This window comes from Xenopus laevis, chromosome 1S (assembly GCF_017654675.1).
Source record: "Xenopus laevis strain J_2021 chromosome 1S, Xenopus_laevis_v10.1, whole genome shotgun sequence".
Lineage (NCBI taxonomy): Eukaryota > Metazoa > Chordata > Amphibia > Anura > Pipidae > Xenopus > Xenopus laevis.
This window is the reverse complement of record NC_054372.1, coordinates 4,337,903-4,363,363: the sequence shown is the minus strand read 5'-3', so window position 1 is coordinate 4,363,363 and position 25,461 is coordinate 4,337,903. Positions and strand designations below refer to the sequence as shown.

Sequence of the window (25,461 nt, the reverse complement as noted above, 5' to 3'; positions counted from 1 at the left end):
TGCTGCTGCAACTTCCTCTGTCATTTCTCTTCAGTCTCATCCCAAGTCGGTGTCCCGGGAGCAGGTTGGGGAAAGTCTGCGACCCCTGTGCCCCTCACTGACTGGATTTTGTCACCATGGGACTGACCCCTTAAGAGGAACATTTGTGTCCCCCCCACTGACTATTTGTCTTCCTTTATAGCCACATGTTGTGCTGAGCCCGACCCCCCCATCATGTTTCAGAGCTTTGATCTGGTCTCAGTTTTAGCGACTGTCGCCGCCTCCCTCGTGTCTCTGGTTCTTCTCCTGGCGGTGTCTCAGCAGCTCTGGCAGCTCCGGTGGGCGGCGACCCGGGACAAGAACTGCAAGTTGCCCATCCCCAAGGGCTGCATGGGATTCCCCCTGGTCGGAGAGACTTTCCACTGGATCCTGCAGGTAAGAAGCTGGGGGCACGCGGGTGTGGGGTCGGGGACGGGGTCGGACAGAAGGAAAATCCATTAGAAGTTGACAAGTGACAGTGGAGGAAAGTTTCTGTAGGATTCCAAGTCTGTGCGCAACCAGAGCGCAAATAAAAGCGCAAAGATCTGTCTCTATTACTTTATATTTGTACTTGTGCCATGATTAGATTGCACGCTCTGCTGTCAACATCTCAGTAATGGAACCGGTCATGGGGTTTTGGGGTCCGACATTCAGTGCCAGGGAAATGTCAGATTGGAGAAATGAAGGGCCAGTGATGATTGTGCCCCTTTTATTCACTCTTGTGCCACCTGATTACTCTTTGGCTTCTAGGGGAAGGAAAGGGGTTAAAATAAGTTTCTTCTTCACAAGATTCCAGAACTGGACTCGAACCATCTGGTGGATCTGCTCAGTGCACTGTCTGTTCCTACTTCTGACTCTTTCGTTTCTGATGGCTAAATGGGAAGTGCACTGTCTGTTCCTACTTCTGACTCTTTAGTTTCTGATGGCTAAATGGGAAATGCACTGTCTGTTCCTACTTCTGACTCTTTAGTTTCTGATGGCTAAATGGGAAGTGCACTGTCGGTTCCTACTTCTGACTCTTAAGTTCCTGATGGCTAAATGGGAAGTGCACTGTCTGTTCCTACTTCTGACTCTTTAGTTTCTGATGGCTAAATGGGAAGTGCACTGTCTGTTCCTACTTCTGACTCTTTAGTTCCTGATGGCTAAATGGGAAGTGCACTGTCTGTTCCTACTTCTGACTCTTTAGTTTCTGATGGCTAAATGGGCAGCCGACCCTTCCTTGAAGCTCTCTATTGGAACTGCTTCTTGATTTAATGCAATATGGCAGCTGTGGGCACTTGCATATAAGTAAATGTAGGGGGTTCCCAGGCAACAGTGAGAGAGCGTCTGTAGGGGGCACAGAGCTGGGGGTACACGGTGCTGCTCATACAGGGGGTCGGGTTGAAGCAGCTGGATCCCATTAGTAAATATGGATAATACTCTGCGCTTGTTCTGTTAATTGATTTAGATCACAAGGTGATACAGTGGGAGTTGCCTTGTGAGGAAGAGATTGGGGAGCAATGGCACCTTCATAGGCACCCGAGAGGCCATGTGGGGGGTAAATAGGTGGATTAAGCCGGGATTAACCTCTATAAGTGACAAGAACTGGCCGGGGCAAGCGGATATTTCCCCAAATACACTGGGGACTCCCAACATTCAGGGTCTGAACTGCAGAAATATCCATGTGCCCCAATGGGCATCTCTTGTGATACAGTGAGAGAGGGACCCCCCACCCTTAGTAACTATACATGGACCAATAGATACAGTAGATGGATAGTGAGACGGACACATAGATTCATAGACAGACAGACAGACAGATGGATACATAGATGATGGATAGATAGATAGATAGATAGATAGATAGATAGATAGAGATAGAGAAAGAGAGATAGATAGATGGATGGACAGACAGATAGACAGAGAGATAGATAGATCTATGGGATATACCATTCCTGTCGTTTGGGGCTTTCTGGGTAAGAGTTTTTTGGAAACTATCTCCCGTACCTGTGCTATTTGCCCTCTAGTGTAGGGGAATGTGGGTACAGTCATTCAGTACCTCTTGGGGGGCCACAAGGCACACGATTCTGTTTATTGGGAACTCCATTGCTGAGTATCTTTCTGTGATCAAATTACATGATTGAAATCTTATCTGCTCCGTGATAGGCTGCGGCAATCTAACCAGTAAATCCCTTTATTCACACGCACCCAATGGGAGCCTTGTGTTAACCCTAGCTGTGCCAGTGATCTTCCTCCTGTTCTCTCAACAAACTGACAGCTCACATGTGCTTCCGGATACAGAATGGAAAGTGTTGGAAGGGTTACTGTCTGCTCTCTCTCATTTCCCTACAGAAATAGGGATTGGTAACACTAGATAGGTACCTAATATATAGAGACAAGAGGAAAGTGTTGGAAGGGTTACTGTCTGCTCTCTCTCATTTCCCTACAGAAATAGGGATTGGTAACACTAGATAGGTACCTAATATATAGAGACAAGAGGAAGTGTTGGAAGGGTTACTGTCTGCTCTCTCTCATTTCCCTACAGAAATAGGGATTGGTAGCACTAGATAGGTACCTAATATATAGAGACAAGAGGAAAGTGTTGGAAGGGTTACTGTCTGCTCTCTCTCATTTCCCTACAGAAATAGGGATTGGTAACACTAGATAGGTACCTAATATATAGAGACAAGAGGAAAGTGTTGGAAGGGTTACTGTCTGCTCTCACTCATTTCCCTACAGAAATAGGGATTGGTAACACTAGATAGGTACCTAATATATAGAGACAAGAGGAAAGTGTTGGAAGGGTTACTGTCTGCTCTCTCTCATTTCCCTACAGAAATAGGGATTGGTAGCACTAGATAGGTACCTAATATATAGAGACAAGAGGAAAGTGTTGGAAGGGTTACTGTCTGCTCTCTCTCATTTCCCTACAGAAATAGGGATAGGTAACACTAGATAGGTACCTAATATATAGAGACAAGAGGAAAGTGTTGGAAGGGTTACTGTCTGCTCTCTCTCATTTCCCTACAGAAATAGGGATTGGTAACACTAGATAGGTACCTAATATATAGAGACAAGAGGAAAGTGTTGGAAGGGTTACTGTCTGCTCAGAGACATAGGGTGTAGGGGACATTACCATGGAGACAGCAGTGAGTGGAAGGGTGCAGGGAGTAGAGAGGGTGCCAATATTTTCACCCCTGATTAGTGTCAGGCTGTTATATAGAGAGTAAGAGCATCACAGACACTTTAGGAGACTTTTTGTGGCTTTAGTGTGCGCTCATTATACAAGGTTAACCCTATCCTGAATGCTTCTCTATGACGTCATTTGTGCAGACCGTACAGTCGTATTCAGAATACACTGACCCATCGCTCACCTCCGCCCCCCCACAAGACTCTTCAATGAAATCTGACGTTGTCTGACGTAACCCCCTCATTGCCGGGCTCCTTCCTCCCACCCAGTCAGACGCTTTCCTTTTATTTCCACTTGTTCCACAACATTTTATCTGAGGGTGTGCTGGAAGAACCCCAGCAATTGTCATCTACTCTATGACATCAAAACTCTATTATCATGGGGCTCATTGATAAACACTGGGCAGATTTACACCTCTGCAGTAACCCATGGCAACCAATCAGGTCATTTCATTGCTCTCCCTGCTCTCACTGGGTGAGAAAAATCTAATCACTGGGTGGTTGCTATGGGTTACTGCCCAGGTGCAAATTTGCCCAGTGTTTATAAATGAGCCTCAATTGATACACGTGTTGGTTGTTAGAGTCCAGATGGGCTTAGGTGTCAGTGGGGGGGCACTAACACTGGATTTATACCCATTGGGGTTCCACAGGGAACTGACGTGGGGAAGGGAGGGGGGGAGGAACTGGTAAATAATCTTCATTCATTTCTTTATGGTGCTGGGAATGAATGGATCATGGGCAGAGCTAACGAGTTCCTGGAGTTAATGGCAATGAGACATTCGGTGCTATTGGGAGACAGGGGAAGAGCTGCCTGGGTTGGTAGGAAAGTGTTGGAAGGGTTACTGCCTGCTCTCTGCTCTGATTTTATTTCCCCTTCAGGCATTGGCAGTAATAGATACTGTATCTCTGGCTAGAACTTTGCTCTGCATTTATGATAAACAGATATGGAGGCTTTATTGGCCCTGGAAGTATCAATGATAATCACACACACAGATGAAGGGCGGCACTTGCACTGCAGCTGTCGTATAAAAATCACATATAAATCACATATATAAATCACATATAAATCACACATAAATCACACATACATCACATATATATCACATATAAATCACATATAAATCACATATAAATCACATATAAATCACATATATATATCACATATAAATCACATATATATCACATATAAATCACATATAAATCACATATATATATCACATATAAATCACATATATAAATCACATATATATCATAAGAAGAACTCACAAGTGAATCTGACCTCCCCTAACCTGTGCCGCCATTTATTTCTACTGTTATTATGGGTCACAAAGTGCCAAACATCCGACCTGTTTATGAGCCACATATAGACATGAGCTGAGTGATAAGCAAACGGGGGCTCATCTCATTGCAGCCCCTCCTATAATATAATTGCTCTGACCTAATTATTACTCTTTACCTCAAATAAAAATCTAATAGGGGAGATGATGTTCAGAGCCGGGCCAACCCTAGGCAACCTGGCGGGCCATGGCGCCGGCTCTGTGCGCGCTAGACTGCGCATGCGCGAAATTTGGCTCCACTGCGCATGTGCAGAAGACCATTATGCGCAAGAAGTTGGGGAGAGACGGGAACGGACACGGGGTAGGCGACAGAGCAGGTACGTGCCTGGCCCCCCCCCTCAGCTTTGCGCCCTAGGCACGTGCCTACTCTGCCTACCCCTAGTTCCGGCCCTGATGATGTTGTTTCCTCACAGGGGCTGCCCCATCTATAGAGACATTTCCAGTATATTCCAGTATTTATCCATTTCAGCTCATATATATATATATGTACTGTATTGTATTGTATATTCTTTATTGGGGGTGGAGATGACCAGATGGGGACATTGGATTAGACTGGTGGCACCACATTAGAACCCAGAGGGTCCCCAAGAGCCACATTCTTCACATTCTATGGGCACAGTTCAATTAGAGCAGTGGTTCCCAAACTGTGAGCCTGGTGCCCCAGGGGGGGGGATCACCCTCAAGAACTGGCAACAAGTCCTGTTTGCTCTCCCAGGTATTCTGGAAAGTTCATCTAGAAGGTCAGTTGGGGTGAGATTTGGCCTTCAACCCGTATTTGTTGTTCTAGATATTCTTGTAGTTATGGCTGAATGGCTGATACCCCGATGTAACCGTGTTATGGTTCTCCAATGTAGGGAGGGAGGTAAGACCCAAAAATCTTTTTTGACAGCACATTCCCTTTAATTTTTGTTGGAAGATTCCCTTGATCTACAGCCTCTCACTGAGTCGATTCTACACCCAGTGTCATAACTAGATTGTGCCGAGCCCCCCCTGCAAAAAATCTTCAGAGCGGCCCAACCCACTCAGATCCCTTTCCTCACAACTAGTGATGTGCGGGCCGGCCCAATAGTCACGGGACCCTCGGGTTTATCCATGGGTCAGGCGGGTTTGGACCGAGCTCAATCCCCCATTTGCAAGTCACGAGTGGGTTCAGTTTGAGATCTTCTCCCTGCTCTCCCCACCCACGACCTTACACTGCCGGCTTACGGTTTTATAGACGCGCTCCTATAAAAGGAAGGGGGTGGAAGTCGGGTGTGGGCGGGTGCGGATAGGGGGTTAGGGGTGGTTGCGGGTCCCCACCTCTGCCCACTCCCCTCCCACCCGCCTCTGCCCACTCCCCTTCCACCCGCCTCTGCCCACTCCCCTCCCACCCGCCTCTGCCCACTCCCCTTCCACCCGCCTCTGCCCACTCCCCTCCCCGCCTTTGCTCAGGGCCGGATTTCCTTTTTTGCCGCCCCTAGGCTGCCTGGGTCCTTGCACCCGCCTGTGCACCCCCCTGCGAGTGCAGGCGCCGGCCACCAGGTCCTAGTGCCTACCAACGAATGTGCAGACATCCTCCCCCCACGAATACGCTAGTGCACGCGGCTCCCAATGCTGTTCTAGATGCGGCTGGGCGGGATGCCACCCGTCAAATTTTGCCGCCCTAGGCCCAGGCCTTTGCACCCCGTGTGCCCCCATCAGAAGCAGTGCTCATATGAGACATTATATAGTGAATAAAGTACCCCCTCTTGTAAAATATAAGGATATTATAAATTACCGAGGAGTTTCATGACCATATAAAAGTACGAGGCTGAAGGCCGAGTGTATTTATACAGGTCATGGAACTCCGAGGTAACTTCTAATATCCTCATATTTTACAACTGGGGGTACTTTATTTATTATAATACACACATTTCAGTGAGTCATGTGACAGAAATGACATCAGAACTCACCATTTATAACTGATGACATCAGAACTCACTGTTTATAAGGATATAATTTACAGGATATTCATGGCTTTTGTGTATTATATAAGATTATACGACCCCCCTCCATACACAGGTGGGGCTGCAGCTCATGCCATGTCCATGCCCCCCCCATGAACACAATGAGGAGAGTCCTGATTTTGTTCATAATTAGGGGGTGCAGGCCCGGATTTACATAGTGGCCGCCCCTAGGCCACTGTCATTCGTTGCCCTTGTCCCCTCCCCTTTATTCTCGCAAATTCATCGGGATCAAAGCAATGGGGATTGGCGAAGGGAAATGTAAAAAACCGATTGTATCTCCTGCCCCCCCCAGTGTTTCTGAGCCAATGTGCAGTTGGGCAGCATGTCGCCCCCTAAAATCCTGTCGCCCTCCACAAATCCAGGTCTGGGGGGGAGTTGCCTAAATAAGTGAGGTGAGAGCAATACCCCATGTAGCTCCCCCATCAATTCCTCACACTGGTGGTTGTGGTATCGGGGGGTATCAGGGGGGTATCGGGGGGCCATAGTGATGTCACTGAGCACAAATATAAAGGGGGGCTATTGGAGCAGGGAATCCCCAGGGAACATCCCCAATGACTTCTCTCAGGCTTTCTTAATGGGACGTCCAGTTGCATGCTGGGAAAAACATGGCAGCCGCTCGCTGTTTGACACAACTAACAACATATCGGCGGCGATGGTTTAAAGGGTTAAATCCAGCTCAGCCTTTTACACTGCGAATAATAAAATGCGACGGCAGAACCTTATTCTCCTGAAAGAGACGAATCAGACTCGTTTTTCTCTCGGGGGCTCAGAAAGGGTTTTCCTGATTTTTTACTTTCCAAAGTCTCCATCCAAAAAAACAGTCTAAAAATACGAAATGTTGTATAAATTGGCCTCCAGTCGGGAGTGATCCCACATAGAGGTGCCCTTTGTGCGGCCGTGGAAATGTTGTACAAATATCTCTTTATTAATGGCACAAAAAGTACTTTAATTATATTTACGCAGATCAGAAACAGGGTCACCGAAACTTTTGAGAATTCACAACCGCAGTCCTGTTTGTGCGAGGACCCCCCCCCCCATTCCTTTCTGGCCGCCCCCTTCTTTCTGCATACCATAGCCATCTCCACATTACATAGGTATTTATTAACTGCTGTTTGTTTCAGGCACCCTCCCTCTGCCTATAGCAAATTACCTGTCTTCTCACCCACAGAGCTTACACTTTGCTTCCAGCCCTGTCCTTTATTCCCCACCTACACATGCATTTCTCTCTAGCGTCTGCATTGAAGCTGTTGGGGTAACTGAGCCCCACTAAAGAGTGGGGGTTCAAGGACGGCAGGCAGAATAGCAAGTGGAACACAGGGGGACCCTCCTTTAAAGTAAGTGGGAGCTGCTGGTAGAAATCGGGTATAGTTGCCCTTTAGCGTTGCAGTTAGACCTGGAGGATGAGGGAAACACACAATAAAGGAAACCGTAATGGGGCGACTGCTCCTCTGTGACCTTTCACTCCCTGAATGTGTGACCCCACTCCGTCTGTGACCCCAGACAATGCACCTTTCACATTTGTGCCTTCAAGTCTACTTGGCGCAGACACATCTGTTTCCCTGAGCCGATAGACGGAGCAGCCAATACCCGGAGCCGTGACACCATCGGCCTCTAACTGCCACCCGGCCAACTGGCGGCTGCTCCAACTCCACTCGCTGCCAGGGCACCGCGGTGGCACTTTAACCCTTTCCTCCTGCCAGTTTGCCCTGACGCCAAGGGAACATTTAGTTACAATGCAGAGAAGGAAATTCAAAAACAATTTGCACTTATTTTCTACTGTGGCTTTTTTATGTTTGTAATTATACTCTGTGGTTACTAGGGTCCTACTCAACCTAGCAACCAGGAAGGAAGGTCAATAACAGACCGGGAGATTAGCTGGAAAATAAACCCTTTGCATTCCTATACACACTCATAGAAAAGGCATAAAGTTTGAGGGTTAATGTCATTAAAGTGCTTTAACGTTTCCTGTAACCCATAGCAACCGTTCATATATATATATATATATATATATATATATATATATATATATATATATATATATATATATATATATATATATATATATATTTGGCTGCTATCTGCAATTGGTTGCTGTGGTTTACCTGCACCTGTACACCACCCTGTGCAGCTGTCTGAGCAGGTTGATATTCGTGGAGGAGGATGTCGCAAGAGCTTGCAATCTAACGAATGTGAGATGCAGGAAGATGCGGCAAGGGAAAGGCAAGAGAGTTTATTTAGGCATCCAGCCAATGGCTGTTCAGTTGGTGGTGGGATACAACTCCCAGGAACCTATGAGTGTTTGAGTTCACCAGGCACAGGGATCCCACTGGAAATGTCTGTAACCGCTCTACACTGCCCTCTAGGGGCCACTGGGAGAATATTATTTATTCCCTGACTTTGTCCTGTGTTCCTTGTTGCTTTGTTTTAAAGGGCAATTTCCAGCCAAATTGAGGTTCTACTGTCTGTTATCAGCAATAAATTAAGACTTTCAAATCTTGATACCATGTTGAGCTAAGCATTCTGGGAGTTGTAGTTTAAAGGAGTCATAGCATGTCCTTACGTAAAATAATGTGTTCCTTTAAATCAGCCCCCATGTCCGCTCACAAGTCTAATATAGAACTTTCCCAGGGGGGTCCCTGCTAACGTCACCCCTCGTGGGCCGCAGTAAATAAAGGTTCCCTCCCTGGTAGAAATGTGGCTCAGGGAGAATTCGGCAGCCTCCCGGCTGTACAACTGGAGAGTCACATTTGTTTTCATTCTCTTTTTTTTTTTCTCCCTCCTCCAAATGAATGAATCGCTCTTCTGTTCCTTCCACAGGGCTCAGATTTCCAGTCCTCCAGGAGAGAGAAATACGGAAATGTCTTTAAGACCCACTTGTTGGGTCGCCCTCTGATCAGGGTGACGGGAGCAGAGAACGTCAGGAAGATTCTCATGGGTGAACATCACTTGGTCAGCACCGAGTGGCCCCGAAGCACCAGGATGTTACTGGGGCCAAACAGCCTGGCCAACTCCATCGGCGATATCCACAGGCACAAGCGTAAGGTAATAATGCCCATAATGCTCCTCTACAAGGCACCCCTGTGGTGTCCACCATGTATCAGAAGGTCCTCTACTCTCCCAATACACCAGGGTGGCACCAGTGACCTTCAGAACAAAAATGCTTTCTAGAGTTTTTGGGTTCAAACGCCTCTTCATTGTTCAGCATTTGTTCAGGTGTTTCATGTTTCAGATATATGAGAAAATGGTAACATTGGTCATCTCCATATGGTTCCAAGAATATCTAGAACAGTATCCACCTAAAGATCTCACCTAAAATGGCCTTCACACACTAAGCTTTGATGAGTATCCAGGGCAGAAAACAAGTATCTTACCCGAATAACCCTTTAGGGGATAAGAGATGGAGACCCCCATCCAGTGCTTTGGTCACCACCCTTGGCCTACGTCAAACTGGTCTACAAGGATAAAACATGATCTCCCAGTTGTCCCAGGTTCTAGAAGAATTCCATGAGTCTATATAAAACCATTACCATCTGGCACTACCTATAACTAATGTGTGAGAGAGAGACCAGGGTATCAAGTTCTCTGAGGGGCCCTATGAGAACCAACCTGACCAGTCATCTAGAGAGTCATTGGTGGTTATGTTGTACCATGGATGAGATTGGCCCATAGAACCTGAGCAGCCCCAGCTGATTGGTTACTGGACCAGAGTCAGTGGAAGTTTCAGTGTAGGGTAGAAAATCCCTTTGCTCTAAGCCCCTCAGTATCAGGATTCGTTTCAGGATTCAGCCTTTTTCAGCAGAATTCTGATTCGGCCGAATCCTTCTGCCCGGCTGAACCTGATCCGAATCCTAATTTGCATATGCAAATTAGGGATGGGGAGGGAAATCAAGTGACTTTTTGTCTCAAAACAAGGAAGTAAAAAATGTTTTCCACTTCCCACCACTAATTTGCATATGCAAATTAGGATTCGGTTCAGTATTCGCCTAATCTTTCATGAAGGAGGTTCGGCCGAATCAAAAATAGTGGATTCGGTGCATCCCTATGGACAATGAAAGTGCTGAAAATTATGGGGCAGATTTATCAAGGGTCTAATAGTAAATTCGAATTCCAATTTTCAAGTTTCAAAATCCACACATTCGAATTTTAATCCCCCTATCCGAATGCAAATTCAAATTCTAAACAGTCGGATATTCACCACCTAAAACCTGCCGAGTTCATGTACAAGTCAATGGCGGAGCCATTTGTAGATATTAATTGCCTTCCTGACATTCGATTTTATTTTGTGGAAAGAAACTTGATTGATACGAATGGAATACGAATTTAATATGATTCGAATTGTTGGGTCGGAACCATTCGATCGAATATTTAAAATTTGAATTTTTTCTTAAATAATATGCAAGTTGAATTGTGAGTATATCTGAATGAAAAAACATGAATTCGAAATTCTACCTTTGATAAATGGGCCTCTACGTATGTTGTTTTCCTCACACTTGAACCTCAGCACCTTAAGTTCTGAGTAAACAGCTCAGCGGAGTGTTGTGATCATATAGAGAGAAAATCGTGCCCCAACCCAATATCTCCTTATCCTTATCTTATCCTCTGTACATTGACCCCAATATGGATAAACCTTTGTAAGGTGAAGATTTTATGTACAAAAACCCCAAGGAAAGGTCTTGTATCCCTCACGTATATTGTATGTTTGTCTGACCCACAATCCCTCGCACTAGTGCTGCCCCTGTTTTGATTGGGTGTCATCGTGAAGTGGGTCATAGATGAGGGTTGGCTGTGCCGGTCTAATGTCACAACAACTGTCTCATCAGTTCCACATTCTGGGATTCCCTTCTGTCTCCTGTATTGCTGATTTGTTCTGTTAGACAAACCCCTAGTTGAGAGCAAAGCGGGGCTGTGAGTGTATTCATGTGATATTCCCTTTATGATGCAAACCAACTACTACTGCCCAATTCAGTGTAAGTACTTACCTCCATTTATACTATAGGCACCATCTCTCCCTACTATACCTGCTATCCCACAGTCACACTCCCTTCCCAGAGACTATTATCCACTGTTACTATAGACACCATCTCTCCCTACTATACCTGCTATCCCACAGTCACACTCCCTTCCCAGAGACTATTATCCAATGTTACTATAGGCACTGTCTCTCCCTACTATACCTGCTATCCCACAGTCACACTCCCTTCCCAGAGACTATTATCCACTGTTACTATAGACACCATCTCTCCCTACTATACCTGCTATTCCACAGTCACACTCCCTTCCCAGAGACTATTATCCACTGTTACTATAGACACATCTCTCCCTACTATACCTGCTATCCCACAGTCACACTCCCTTCCCATAGACTATTATCCACTGTTACTATAGGCACCATCTCTCCCTACTATACCTGCTATCCCACAGTCACACTCCCTTCCCAGAGACTATTATCCACTGTTACTATAGACACCATCTCTCCCTACTATACCTGCTATCCCACAGTCACACTCCCTTCCCAGAGACTATTATCCACTGTTACTATAGGCACCATCTCTCCCTACTATACCTGCTATCCCACAGTCACACTCCCTTCCCAGAGACTATTATCCACTGTTACTATAGACACCATCTCTCCCTACTATACCTGCTATCCCACAGTCACAGTCCCTTCCCAGAGACTATTATCCCACTGTTACTATAGGTACCATCTCTCCCTACTATACCTGCTATCCCACAGTCACACTCCCTTCCCAGAGACTATTATCCACTGTTACTATAGGCACCATCTCTCCCTACTATACCTGCTATCCCACAGTCACACTCCCTTCCCAGAGACTATTATCCACTGTTACTATAGACACCATCTCTCCCTACTATACCTGCTATCCCACAGTCACACTCCCTTCCCAGAGACTATTATCCACTGTTACTATAGGCACTATCTCTCCCTACTATACCTGCTATCCCACAGTCACACTCCCTTCCCAGAGACTATTATCCACTGTTACTATAGGCACTATCTCTCCCTACTATACCTGCTATCCCACAGTCATACTCCCTTCCCAGAGACTATTATCCACTGTTACTATAGGCACCATCTCTCCCTACTATACCTGCTATCCCACAGTCACACTCCCTTCCCAGAGACTATTATCCACTGTTACTATAGACACCATCTCTCCCTACTATACCTGCTATCCCACAGTCATACTCCCTTCCCAGAGACTATTATCCACTGTTACTATAGACACCATCTCTCCCTACTATACCTGCTATCCCACAGTCACACTCCCTTCCCAGAGACTATTATCCACTGTTACTATAGACACCATCTCTCCCTACTATACCTGCTATCCCACAGTCACATGTTGGTTGCTGGGCAGGATTCATGGCAGTGAAAGGGTTAACCCCCAGGCCCGGATTTGTGGAAAGGCCATCTAGGCCCGGGCCTAGGGCGGCAGGATTTTAGGGGGACGGCATGCTGCCCAATCACACCCACATTGGTTCAAAAACACTGGAGATGCGCTGGAGATACAATAATTTCTTAAATTTCCCGTGCGCCAATCCCCATTGTTCCTGTCCCCCTGGAGTGGACAGGACAACAAATGGTAGTGGGCCTAGGGGCACCCACTATGTAAATCCGGCCCTGTTAACCCCCAATACAAGCTGTTGTGCATTACTCTGGGCTCATTGTCTGGTGCAGAATAATAACCCCCCTCCTTGTAGGATTGCCCTGTGCTTCTGTGTATGTTCCTCGTGGCACGTGCACTCACCCAAGTTCACACAACCCCCCCCCCGCTGAATTCTTAAAGTGGCAGCGCAGCTCCGGTCTCACACTAAAGCTCCTCTCAGCCCTGCCACAAAGTACAAAGGTCTGTCCTGAGTGAGAGATACGGAGGGGGCTCTTCTGACTGTGAAAAATCAATTCTGTTGTCACTTTTTAACATCTCAGCCCTCTACAGTTTATAATGGGTGGAAATATCTATTTTTTTCTATACTGTAAGAAATGCATCTTCTGCTTTTTGGCTTTTTACAGGAGAAGTAATGTTTTCATCCCCAGGGCTGGTTGTTGTTAAACTACAACTCACTGCTTGCGCATCATGTGACTGTAACTGCTGTTTATCAGTATATGGGAAGTCTATGTAGTACACGGGCCCCACTTCATGTACATTAGTATCTGTGACTTGTATCAGCTGAGAATGGCTTTTATTGTTTCATTGTTTCTCATGGGGGGGGGTAAGATTACTATTACTGTATGTGGCTAGAACAGGAATTGTTTTGGCTTTGGACCCAAAAAAAGGTTTCTTCTTCAGTTTAGGGTGGGGACCTATGAATAACATGATGAACATTTTCTGCACTAGACATGGTCTACGTATGGTCTCCAGCACTTTGGCCCATGAACAGATACTGTACCCAGTTACGGACAATAATATTATTCTGTTCATTGGGACTGTCAGATCCGAGGAACCTGATGAAATGTTCTGTTTGAATGGATCCACTGCTAGTCAAGAAGATCAAGAATAGTCTTTACAAATGAAGCCCAATAGCTGGAGACGGCTTTCATGGACAGCTAGTTGGTTTTATGGCCAATACTAAAGGCACGTAGGACCCATTTACTATCCAGGTTTCCACATGGTTTTATTTCATGTCACTTAAAAGTCCCGTCGCTTTACTGCGTCACCATTAAAAAGTACCGGCAACGTGAGATTCCCTGCCCCTGGGAGTTGACAGAGTTCAAGTGGGTTTAGGTTAATCTGACCTGTGAGACAGAGAAGAGAAGGTTCCTTCTCGGAATGTAACCATGACGGGGTGAATGTCAGTTTTCTTTGTAGAACTAGTTTGTCTAATGTCTGTGTTGTCTCCGGAGACTCTCTGGCGCAATTAGAGGAAAGGGATTTTGGTGCTTTATTGACAAGGCAACACCCCATGAGCAGCACATTGGGGTTCACCATCTCTGGCTCAGAGTGACCTCCTGATACCTCCATCTTCTCTATCTCTGTGCCCAACATAGACAACTCTAGGGCAATGGAACATGGGGTAATTCTTAGGATTTAACCTCCTGCGGGGGGGGGGGGGTAGTAAAATGCCTTTCCATTGACTTTAATAGTAATTGCCTGAACCCTAAGCAACAGCATCCACACATATGATCTATAAGCACTATGCTAAATTCTTGCCTAAATCATCTAAACAGCTTTGCAGTTGGTCATTACTGTTGGCTCCTAATAAAACCCTGGTGTGTGTGAGTGATGGGGACCTTGTAAGCTCAACTGAGACAGAGCCATATCCATCCACCCTTTGCCTAGTAAGCCTTTCTCCTAACTATGGACGGGGAAACATCTGGGTTATTATGGGACAGTTTCGAAGGCAAACTTGCCCTGGAGGTGCTAAACACAGACTCAGGCTGAAACGGGAAGTGACACAAAGTACCACCAAGGGATGGAGTCGCTCATTAGGACTGCTCATTAGGACCCCTAATTTTGCATTTTTCATGAGCATGATCCCTATAAATAACAGAACCTGTGCTTAGCCATCTAACTGTTCAGGCTTTGTATCCTGCTGGGAGTTCCAGTAGCCGTCCAGTAGGACAGCAGGAGCAGAGCCTATTTGCGCTACTGACTGAGGCCATTCAGGTTAGTATCATAGATAGAACTGAAATTGGCTGTTGAGTTGTCAGCTGCCCCTAGACAACAAGAATCCTGATGTGGGTGTAAGTTCCAACTCCTTTGTACAGCCCTGGACAGGCAGCAGAACACACAGTAACCTCTCTGCTCTGCCTGGGCAATCTGAAAATGTCTTGACCTGTTTGGGAGGTCTCAGTGGGGGGTAGAGGGTCTGCTTTACTGTACAGACAGGAATATTAGGTCATTATGAAAACACTCCAGAGAGTTATCCCTTATATATACACAAGAGGGCGCAATGCTTGTATTTTATTTACTGCAAAAAGCCAGATTCCAGAGATTTTCCTTTTTACCTCTCCGTGTAGAAATACTGGGACGGCGTAACCTATTGTACATGTTTTACTCTGGAATTATCTTCCTATGCTTTTATCTGTCTGAGGAGAAGAAATATGCTATCAGGCATGTTTGGGCACCTAAATCTAAAAATTTCGGTTGGTCAAAAGTTTTGCAAAAGCGACCAATCAATATAAATACACAGTTACAAGGAGTGTGATCTTAGAGCTCAATACGAATACCATAGGAACACGCTGTGTATGCAGCAACTTGATTTTCACATTTCCACGCATTTATGTTGCCATTTTCTATTCTTTCTTCATAGGTGTTTTCCAAAATCTTCAGCCATGATGCATTGGAGAGTTACCTTCCCAAAATACAGCTAGTCATCCAGGACACCCTACGTGTTTGGAGCAGTAACCAAGAGTCCATCAATGTCTACTGTGAGGCGCAGAAGTTGACCTTCCGCATGGCCATTAGAGTTCTCCTTGGCTTCAGGCTCTCTGATGAGGAGCTGAGTCGGCTCTTCCAAGTGTTTCAGCAGTTTGTGGAGAACGTCTTCTCGTTGCCAGTGGATGTTCCTTTCAGCGGGTACCGGAGGGTAAGATATTTCTTATCTATTTTATATATCCCTGGCAATTAATTACTCATCCATGGGTTAAGATACACCTAAATGTGGTTTAGAAGTTTTCAGGGACTGGGTATAATGCAAAGTTACTTTTTGGCACAAACAGGGCTTAATATCTCAAGGTGGATCATGGCACACTCTATTTGATGGTCACCAAAATTGCATTAAAACAGTCTCTTGTAGCTTGAAGAGCCTTAAATACTTTGATGGACAATCTAGCAGTAGATAGTGGAGAAACATATACTGCACATCTGAAAGATGGGATATGGACAATCAGATGGTCCAGTTTGTGGTTTAATGTCTGTTTCTTGGGCTTTATGCTTCTATACTAGATTATTGCTTGCTTCACTTTTACTTGTCTCTGCTTGGAACAGCCAAACGTCAAAGTGGAAAATTGTTCTGCTATTAGTTTGGTTAACTTATTGACCATTCTGTAGAGTTCTTGGTGGCCTCAAACTTACCCGGGCCATACAAGTTTTATTCAGTTATGAACAGATTTACTTCCTCGCCCTGAGCACTGAACTACTACTCCTTGACAGATTAGAGGGCCAAATTATAGACATCCTTTCAGTTTTAGATGGATCATCTCTTCTTGTATGGGGCTCCAAATAAACATATTCACTCATCACAAACTAAGCTGATCCTGGTTGATCATTCAGAGTTGACAATCCTCTTGGCTCTGGGTTTCTGTTGGCATGCCAGCCAACTCCTCTGCCAACTAAATTCTCACTCAACCTGGTTAGGAATGGTTGACATCACAGGAACTGTAGGAAACTCTAGCAATCGAGTTAGCTTGGAGATGGAGATAATGTAACTGCCAGCATTATAGAACATAAAGTTGAGAAAAAGCCATAGATGCATAAAGTTCATCCTTTTCTCAAATCACTCTACAAATGCACTTGGAATGAAGCACAAACCTCCTGTCCTTCAGGCTCTATGGATGTCATCTTGCCACCTTCACATTTGATATTGACAATCTATATGTGTACTTGACACAACCACAACTTATTTTGGAATTTCCTTGGACAAAAATCCTGCTAGACAAGGTTGGACTATGGTGAATGTTTCTCTGGAAAAATCAAAATATTCAATGTGTCCAACAGTCACTTTAGGCTTGACATGAGTTTTTGGCAGATCATCTTGTTGGCTTGTTGGATGTGCTCCGACATTATATGGTTCTCTGGTGCTTTTTAATTTATGGGCCAAACCTTCATCCTTCTAGTAATTTACTGTTTTTCTTGATTTAGGCTTTGAAGAAAAACACATATATATTCCTCGTTTTTGTTTCAAACCGCTGCCAACATCGGTACTGTTTATCCTTTAATCCTCCAGATATTCATATATATATATATATATATATATATATATATATAAAACTTCTCGTCTTCCTCAGTACTACTTCAGTTCAATTATCCTGAAATATTTCTCACAGACAAAAAAAAAAATATCATGAGAAAAGTAGATTTAATTTTTTTTCTGGGACATTTTCCATTGATGACTAATGGTGAAAGCAATTAATTTTTAATTTAGGATTAAGACAAATACGGCTTAAGTCATAGAACTAAAAAGACGTATTTCTTTTCTTGCCTTCTTCTGAGCTCACGTTAGTAATAATACCTGTTATTTTAATGGGTTTTAGAGCTGTGGGCGCAACGAAAAATATTCAGTATAATTTCTGATGCCTCGTAAATAATTTTACGGAGAAAATTCCTTGTTATTCACTCGTATTGCACCAGACAAAAACAGGATCTGTCTGTACTGTGACCATGTACAATGGAAAGTGCTTCATGTTTTAAAATATGCACATATTTATAGCATGACTAAATATAACATTTCATTTCTGTTATTTATTTTGTGTATAAATACCTGAGGAACGACTTTTAGGGATTGAACCAATGCTCAATGCTAAAATTCACTGATTTAAGTTTAATATGCATTTTATCTTATACATAACTTTATACTTTTCAATAGACTTTTTTTAGTAAAGCGGCCCTTTAGCTCCTCTCTGCTGATGTATGCATGGTTATAGATATATAGAAACACAGTCACCCTGCTATAGTTCCAGGGGTACCCAGGGTACAAATAAGCACTCACCCCAAATCTCCCCCTAACTGACCTTCAGACTGGGCCCCCTTAGCTCATAACAAGGTTACAGATATATAGAAACATTGGGGTGTCACCCTGCTATAGTTCCAGGGGTACCCAGGGTACAAATAAACACTCACCCCAAATCTCCCCATAACTGACCTTCAGACTGGGCCCCTTAGCTCATAACAAGGTTACAGATATATAGAAACATTGGGGTAACAGTCACCCTGCTATAGTTCCAGGGGTACCCAGGGCACAAATAAGCACTCACCCCAAATCTCCTCCTAACTGACCTTCAGACTGGGTCCCCTTAGCTCATAACAAGGTTACAGATATATAGAAACATTGGGGTGTCACCCTGCTATAGTTCCAGGGGTACCCAGGGTACAAATAAACACTCACCCCAAATCTCCCCCTAACTGACCTTCAGACTGGGCCCCTTAGCTCATAACAAGGTTACAGATATATAGAAACACAGTCACCCTGCTATAGTTCCAGGGGTACCCAGGGTACAAATAAACACTCACCCCAAATCTCCCCCTAACTGACCTTCAGACTGGGCCCCCTTAGCTCATAACAAGGTTACAGATATATAGAAACATTGGGGTGTCACCCTGCTATAGTTCCAGGGGTACCCAGGGTACAAATAAGCACTCACCCCCAAATCTCCCCCTAACTGGCCTTCAGACTGGGCCCCCTTAGCTCATAACAAGGTTACAGATATATATAGAAACATTGGGGTAACAGTCACCCTGCTATAGTTCCAGGGGTACCCAGGGTACAAATAAACACTCACCCCAAATCTCCCCCTAACTGACCTTCAGACTGGGCCCCCTTAGCTCATAACAAGGTTACAGATATATAGAAACATTGGGGTGTCACCCTGCTATAGTTCCAGGGGTACCCAGGGTACAAATAAGCACTCACCCCAAATCTCCCCCTAACTGACCTTCAGACTGGGCCCCCTTAGCTCATAACAAGGTTACAGATATATAGAAACATTGGGGTAACAGTCACCCTGCTATAGTTCCAGGGGTACCCAGGGCACAAATAAACACTCACCCCAAATCTCCCCCTAACTGACCTTCAGGCTGGGCCCCCTTAGCTCATAAGGTTACAGATATATAGAAACATTGGGGTGTCACCCTGCTATAGTTCCTGGGGTACCCAGGGCACAAATAAGCACTCACCCTAAATCTCCCCCTAACTGACCTTCAGACTGGGCCCCCTTAGCTCATAACAAGATTACAGATATATAGAAACATTGGGGTAACAGTCACCCTGCTATAGTTCCAGGGGTACCCAGGGCACAAATAAACACTCACCCCAAATCTCCCCCTAACTGACCTTCAGGCTGGGCCCCCTTAGCTCATAAGGTTACAGATATATAGAAACATTGGGGTGTCACCCTGCTATAGTTCCAGGGATACCCAGGGCACAAATAAGCGCTCACCCCAAATCTCCCCCTAACTGGCCTTGAGTCTGGTCAACAATCAACAGCATTGGGCCATGGCAATATAAGATAAAGACTCACCTGGTCTAAATTGTGATGTTTGTAAAATGTATTACTGGATGGAGCAGTTATTCCAACCTGTTCAAAGATACAATTAAAAAAGGGAAGAAAATTCAAAAGGGAAGATGATTGCCCCTCTGATTGGCCAGTGAATAGAGTTGCCCCCTACTGGCTGTTGGACTTCACTGACCCTCCTCACTGTGGTGATAGGCACTGTCAGAAGATGCTGCCCACAGTACTACTAAGTACTATATATTTATATACAGAGTACAAACTAGTAACATAAATAATCCCTGGCACAGGGAACACGTCACATAAGGGATGCATGGAATCCAACATTTTGGGATTTGGACACAATTTGGTTTAATTTCATGGTGCCTGGCCAAACTAAATCTCAATAATCATGTGATTTTTTTGTGTAACACGAATGAGGAATTTGTGATTTTTTTTGCCACATCCGGCACATGCAGTTCTTTGTGGTCCTTTCTTATCCTAGTTCACATAATGCAATTTAGGGATTGGATTTGGTTGAGGAATGAGGATTCAACCGAATCCTTCATGAAAGATTCAGGATTAACCCACATCCCAAAATAGTGGATTTGTTGTCTCTAATCATTGTATTATAAGAACTGCACTTATTTGAAAATATTTTTTCCCTTTTGGCAACAGGGCATTCGAGCACGAGAGACGCTACTGAAGAGCCTGGAGAAGGCAATCCAAGAGAAGCTGGAGAACAATCAGGGCAAAGATTATGCCGATGCCTTGGACATCCTGATCGAGAGTGGGAAGGAACATGGGAAGGAACTTACTATGCAAGAGCTAAAGGTAATAGATAATAGGTCAGAATAGCATGAGATTTCTTGTAGGCCATATTCGTTTTTTTTTATTATTTAATGTGCAGGATATACATAGTGGTACTAAAACTTCTGAGCCAACAGAAAGCTCTTGGTAAGAGTCTCATATGAAAAAATTAGAGAAAAAAAAAAAATTATATCATAGTTTTCCAGTTGTATTCTGGTGGCACACAAAGCATGTATGTTGATTTTATTGGTATGTCAACATGATAAAGGTGGGTTAGCCCCTAAAATGTTGTGTTGAGATCCTAGAAATTGTATCACAAATGCTTTTGGCCAGGTGTCATCTGAAGTTGCTCCTAAAATCAGACCTTCAGTTGAGTTTGACATTGATACAGTTGTGACGTTCTGAACACCTTAATTGGTGATGGCACATAAAAGTCTTGCCAGACCTTTTATCAGATTAGGAGGATGTCAAACCTTACCTAGATATAAATGACTTCATAGAAATAACTTTTGTACAGGCCCCACACACTTGGGGGCACATTTACTTAGCTCGAGTGAAGGATTAGAATGAAAAATACTTCGAATTTCGAAGTATTTTTTTGGCTACTTCGACCATCGAATTGGCTACTTTGACCTTCGACTACGACTTCGACTTTTTTCATCTCAAATTTTAGCCAAATATTGGAAAGAATTCAGACCCGATTTTCTATTTCAGAAATCTGAGAACCCTCCCCGAAAATGCCATCTCAAAAAACTCATGCGGGGATCAGCTGATTTCATTTTACCGCACCCGCAAAATTTTTATAGTTAAATTGCAGAACCTCATTTGTGGTAATAATTTTAATTTTTACTTTCCAAAATTGTTTTAAATTTTTTTTATACAGACCATTTATTTATTGTGTTTTTGTTCAGAACCTTTTTTGTTCCTCTTCAAATCTGTCAAACCAATGTCTGCTTGCCACAGTTCTTGATCCTAATAGCTGGCAGGGAAAACAAAACTACTTCGACCATTGAATTGGCTAATTCGACCTTCGACTATGACTTCGACTTTGAATCGAACGATTCGAACTAAAAATCGTTAGACTATTCGATAGTCGAAGTACTGTCTCTTTAAAAAAAACTTCGACCACCTACTTCGCCACCTAAAACCTACCGAGCACCAATGTTAGCCTATGGGGAAGGTCCCCATAAGCTTTCTAAGCATTTTTTGATTGAAGGAAAATCATTCAATCGATGGATTAAAATCCTTCGAATCGTTCGAATCGATGGATTAAAATCCTTCGATTCGTTCGATTCGAAGGATTTAATCATTCGAACGAACGATTTTTCATTCGCTTGTTTCAATCGTTTCAATCCTTCATCTTTGAAATTCGAAGATATTTGACCCATAGTAAATGTGCTCCTTAGACATAATTCTGTTTGATTCACATAATATAACTGAATAAGTGAGCTCAATGCTAGATACAGTATGTGGGGAACCTGTTTGTTGAGTTGGAGTAGAGACTTTGAGAAGGGTTGATCCCAATTGTTTTAGATGACTGTATGTATCAGTGTTCTTCATTTATTCTAGACATACATTGTTTTAACCTTTACAGGATGGCACCTTGGAACTCATATTTGCAGCTTATGCAACGACTGCCAGCGCCAGCACATCTCTTATAATGCAAATGCTCAAGCACCCATCTGTGTTAGAGAAACTAAGGGAAGAACTGCGAGGGAATGGCATTCTGCACAATGGCTGTGTCTGTGAAGGTGCTTTGAGAGTGGAGACCATTAGCAGCCTTCATTACCTGGACTGCGTCATTAAAGAGATACTTCGACTTTTCAGTCCTATCTCTGGGGGTTACAGGACTGTGTTGCAGACATTTGAGCTCGATGTAAGTACAAGAGAATATGATTTTCTTTTGTATAAGGTTAGTTAAATTCTCTGTAGCGGCATATCAATATCTTTTTAGGAGAGTAAAATCATAGGAATCGTGAGGAATACCTACTGAAGCCCTAAAGTCTAAGTCCTGGATTATGGAAAGCTTCCATAAAAAACACCATATTTCTAGAGTAGTGGTTCACAAATTATGTGTCTGCCCCTCCTTGTCCCTAGGGTACTCAATACAGTGGCTGGGGGAGCCCAGAATAAAGACCAGTTAAGGTGTAATCTAATTATCATTGGAGTAACTTGAAGGTTCTGACTAGTATTGGAATATCTGTATTATGTTATACTACATCTGAAGTTGATTAGGTTCTACCCAACTTGAAATGTAATACTACAACACGAGTAACAGTTTGTTGAATTTTGTTGAATAATTGCATTGAGAAATATTTTCTCAGGCTATTTGTGTTGAGTAATGTCTTTATGTTCTCTTTAGGGCTGCCAGATCCCCAAAGGTTGGAGTGTTTTATACAGTATCAGGGACACTCATGACACAGCTCCAGTATTCAAGGATGTTGATGTCTTTGATCCAGATCGTTTTGGTCAGGACCGCACAGAAGATAAAGACGGCAGGTTCCACTACCTCCCATTTGGTGGAGGGGTAAGAAATTGTTTGGGAAGACACTTGGCTAAGCTCTTCTTAAAGACCTTGGCAATTGAGCTGGCCAGCATGAGCAGGTTTGAACTTGCCACCAGGACTTTTCCCAAAATCATGCCAGTTCCTGTGGTCCACCCAGCTGATGAACTAAAAGTTAGGTTTTTTGGACTTGATTCCAATCAGAATGAAATAATGACAGAGACAGAAGCAATGCTGGAGGCCACTGTGTAGCATTCATCCCACCGGCTTCAGAAAAATATTCCATTCGGGTGAAGACAAAATGGGCAATAAGCACACAGACAAATATGCTAAAAAAAAAAAGTTACAGCAAAGTTATATCTACAATACTAACTTAAAATACTCAGCCACCAAACCATGAATATCTTATCTCTGTGGAATGCTAAACTCTAAGTATATTAACATATATTCACCAAGGGAGAACCTGGATCCATGCCCTTTAATTGGGAGTCTTGTTGCTGATAAGGTGGAGAAGACCTGCTGATAAAAGGACTTGACATGAATCGTTTTGCATTGCTGGTTGGTCACAATGATGTTTAATAGGGGCAGTTGTTTTTGTAAGGTGGTTCCAGCATTATAAAAAGCCTTCTTCTAGGAGGGGCATCACAGTATTACATTCATCAGGGATAACAGATTTTCTGTTGTTTTGACATCTGCCTTATTTTACTTTATCTGACAGCTTTTGGATTAAATGTCTGTATGTCTGGTCGGTAAACTGTGCATGCTGCTGAAACAATGCAAATAAGCCTAGAGTTTACACTTAGACCAAACAAAGCAAGCTCGCTCCAGAACACTCTCATTACAAGTTGACTTTGAATTTGAAACGTTTCCAAAATGCTTGACGCTACTAATTCTTTGGTGTTCTTAAAAGCAAAGCAAATGGACTGAAGGATCACATCTATTGTACTCTACTTATACAGGCAACCAAACCAAAAGACATTTTCCCAGTGCAGTTGAAATGATGTTGGTGCTCAAAAGCCTAGAGATGATGTAGTTGCCATGCAGAATGGCCTCGTGGGTAAAGATTTATTGATGCTGAATTTTACATTCCAAGGGTTTCTTGGCAGCAACTGGGCAGATAGAATTGGGACAATGATAGAAAGTTTGACATTTATGTTGTCAACAAATTGCCCAAATAAATTTTTTATTTGGGAAAACTTCAAGAAAAAAAATTAAAAGAATTATTTTTCAATTCAGCCGAATGCCAAATTTTCTAGATCCAGAATCAGATTTGCAGATTTAAATTCTAATGAGGGGTTTGGAGCATTCCTTCTAAAAGTCATGCACTTCCCAAATTCACAAGGAGAAGCACCTTTTTCAACAAAATATTTTGTTTATCAACTAAAATTTGACCAGATATGGAAATTAATCCATATTTAAATTCCAGCAAAATCTTAACACCTAAAAAAAATGCTGAATCTTATATCTAATGAGGATATGGTGCATGTCTTCTAAATATTACATATTGGCCAAATTCATAGAGAGGAACATTGGATTTCATGTTTTCAACGTTATTCAATTTTTTCATCTCAAATTTCAGACAAATCTTGGAAAGAATCCAGACCCGATTTTCTAATTCAAATCTGAGAACCTCCTCCTGAAAATGCCATCTCAAAAAACTCATGGGGGGAATATCTGATTTCATTTTACCTCACCCGCGGAATTTTTATTGTTAAATTGCAGAACCTCATTTGTGGTAATAATTTTAATTTTTACTTTCCAAAATTGTTTTTAAACATTTTTTATATAGACCATTTATTTATTGTGTTTTTGTTCAGAACTTTTTTTGTTCCTCTTCAAATCTGTCAAACCAATGTCTGCTTGCCACAGTTCTTGATCCTAATAGCTGGCAGGGAAAACAAAACAAAGATATGGATTACATTTTTCAACAGAAATTAAAGTTAGTGGCAAATTGCAATTGAATATCACAGTCAACGTCATGCTAACTCCTAATTTTAAAGATGAATATCTCTTTCAAGTGAATTCTGTATGACCTTTACTTTACTGAATGCCAAAATAAGTTTCCCACTGGATGAACATCTGATCTTACGTCAGATTTTGGTTCTAAATGGGTCCACGTTGGATTTCAGTGATAGGTACCAGGAAGCCAAGCCAACATACATTAGGGGGCCGATTCACTAACTTCGAGTGAAGGATTCGAAGTAAAAAAAATTTTGAATTTCAAAGTATTTTTTGGGCTACTTTGACCATCGAATGGGCTACTTCGACCTTCGACTACGACTTCGAATCGAAGGATTCGAACTAAAAATCGTTCGACTATTCGACCATTCGATAGTCGAAGTACTGTCTCTTTAAAAAAAACTTCGACCCCCTAGTTCGCCATCTAAAAGCTACCAAACTCAATGTTAGCCTATGGGGAAGGTCCCCATAGGCTTTCCTAAGTTTTTTGATCGAAGGATATTCCTTCGATCGTTG

The 25,461-nt window shown here is 43.4% G+C and overlaps 1 protein-coding gene across 1 annotated transcript; it reads left to right on the top strand.

Annotated features, from left to right (window-relative positions):
- On the top strand, positions 1 to 25,151 carry cyp26b1.S (cytochrome P450 family 26 subfamily B member 1 S homeolog). The gene is made up of 6 exons (XM_018242963.2): positions 1 to 414; positions 9,323 to 9,547; positions 15,779 to 16,054; positions 20,352 to 20,507; positions 22,078 to 22,359; positions 22,846 to 25,151. Exons 1-6 carry the CDS (start codon positions 214 to 216, stop codon positions 23,236 to 23,238), a joined length of 1,533 nt encoding a protein of 510 aa, XP_018098452.1. The 5' UTR covers positions 1 to 213; the 3' UTR covers positions 23,239 to 25,151.
- The last annotated feature ends 310 nt before the right edge of the window (positions 25,152 to 25,461 follow it).

Bases quoted from the DNA above. Each gene is read 5' to 3' on its own strand.
- cyp26b1.S (XM_018242963.2), top strand. From the start codon at position 214: ATGTTTCAGAGCTTTGATCTGGTCTCAGTTTTAGCGACTGTCGCCGCC. The intron at 415-9,322 runs GTAAGAAGCTGG...TTCCTTCCACAG, and splicing joins CTTTCCACTGGATCCTGCAG to GGCTCAGATTTCCAGTCCTC. The intron at 16,055-20,351 runs GTAAGATATTTC...TTTTGGCAACAG, and splicing joins CTTTCAGCGGGTACCGGAGG to GGCATTCGAGCACGAGAGAC.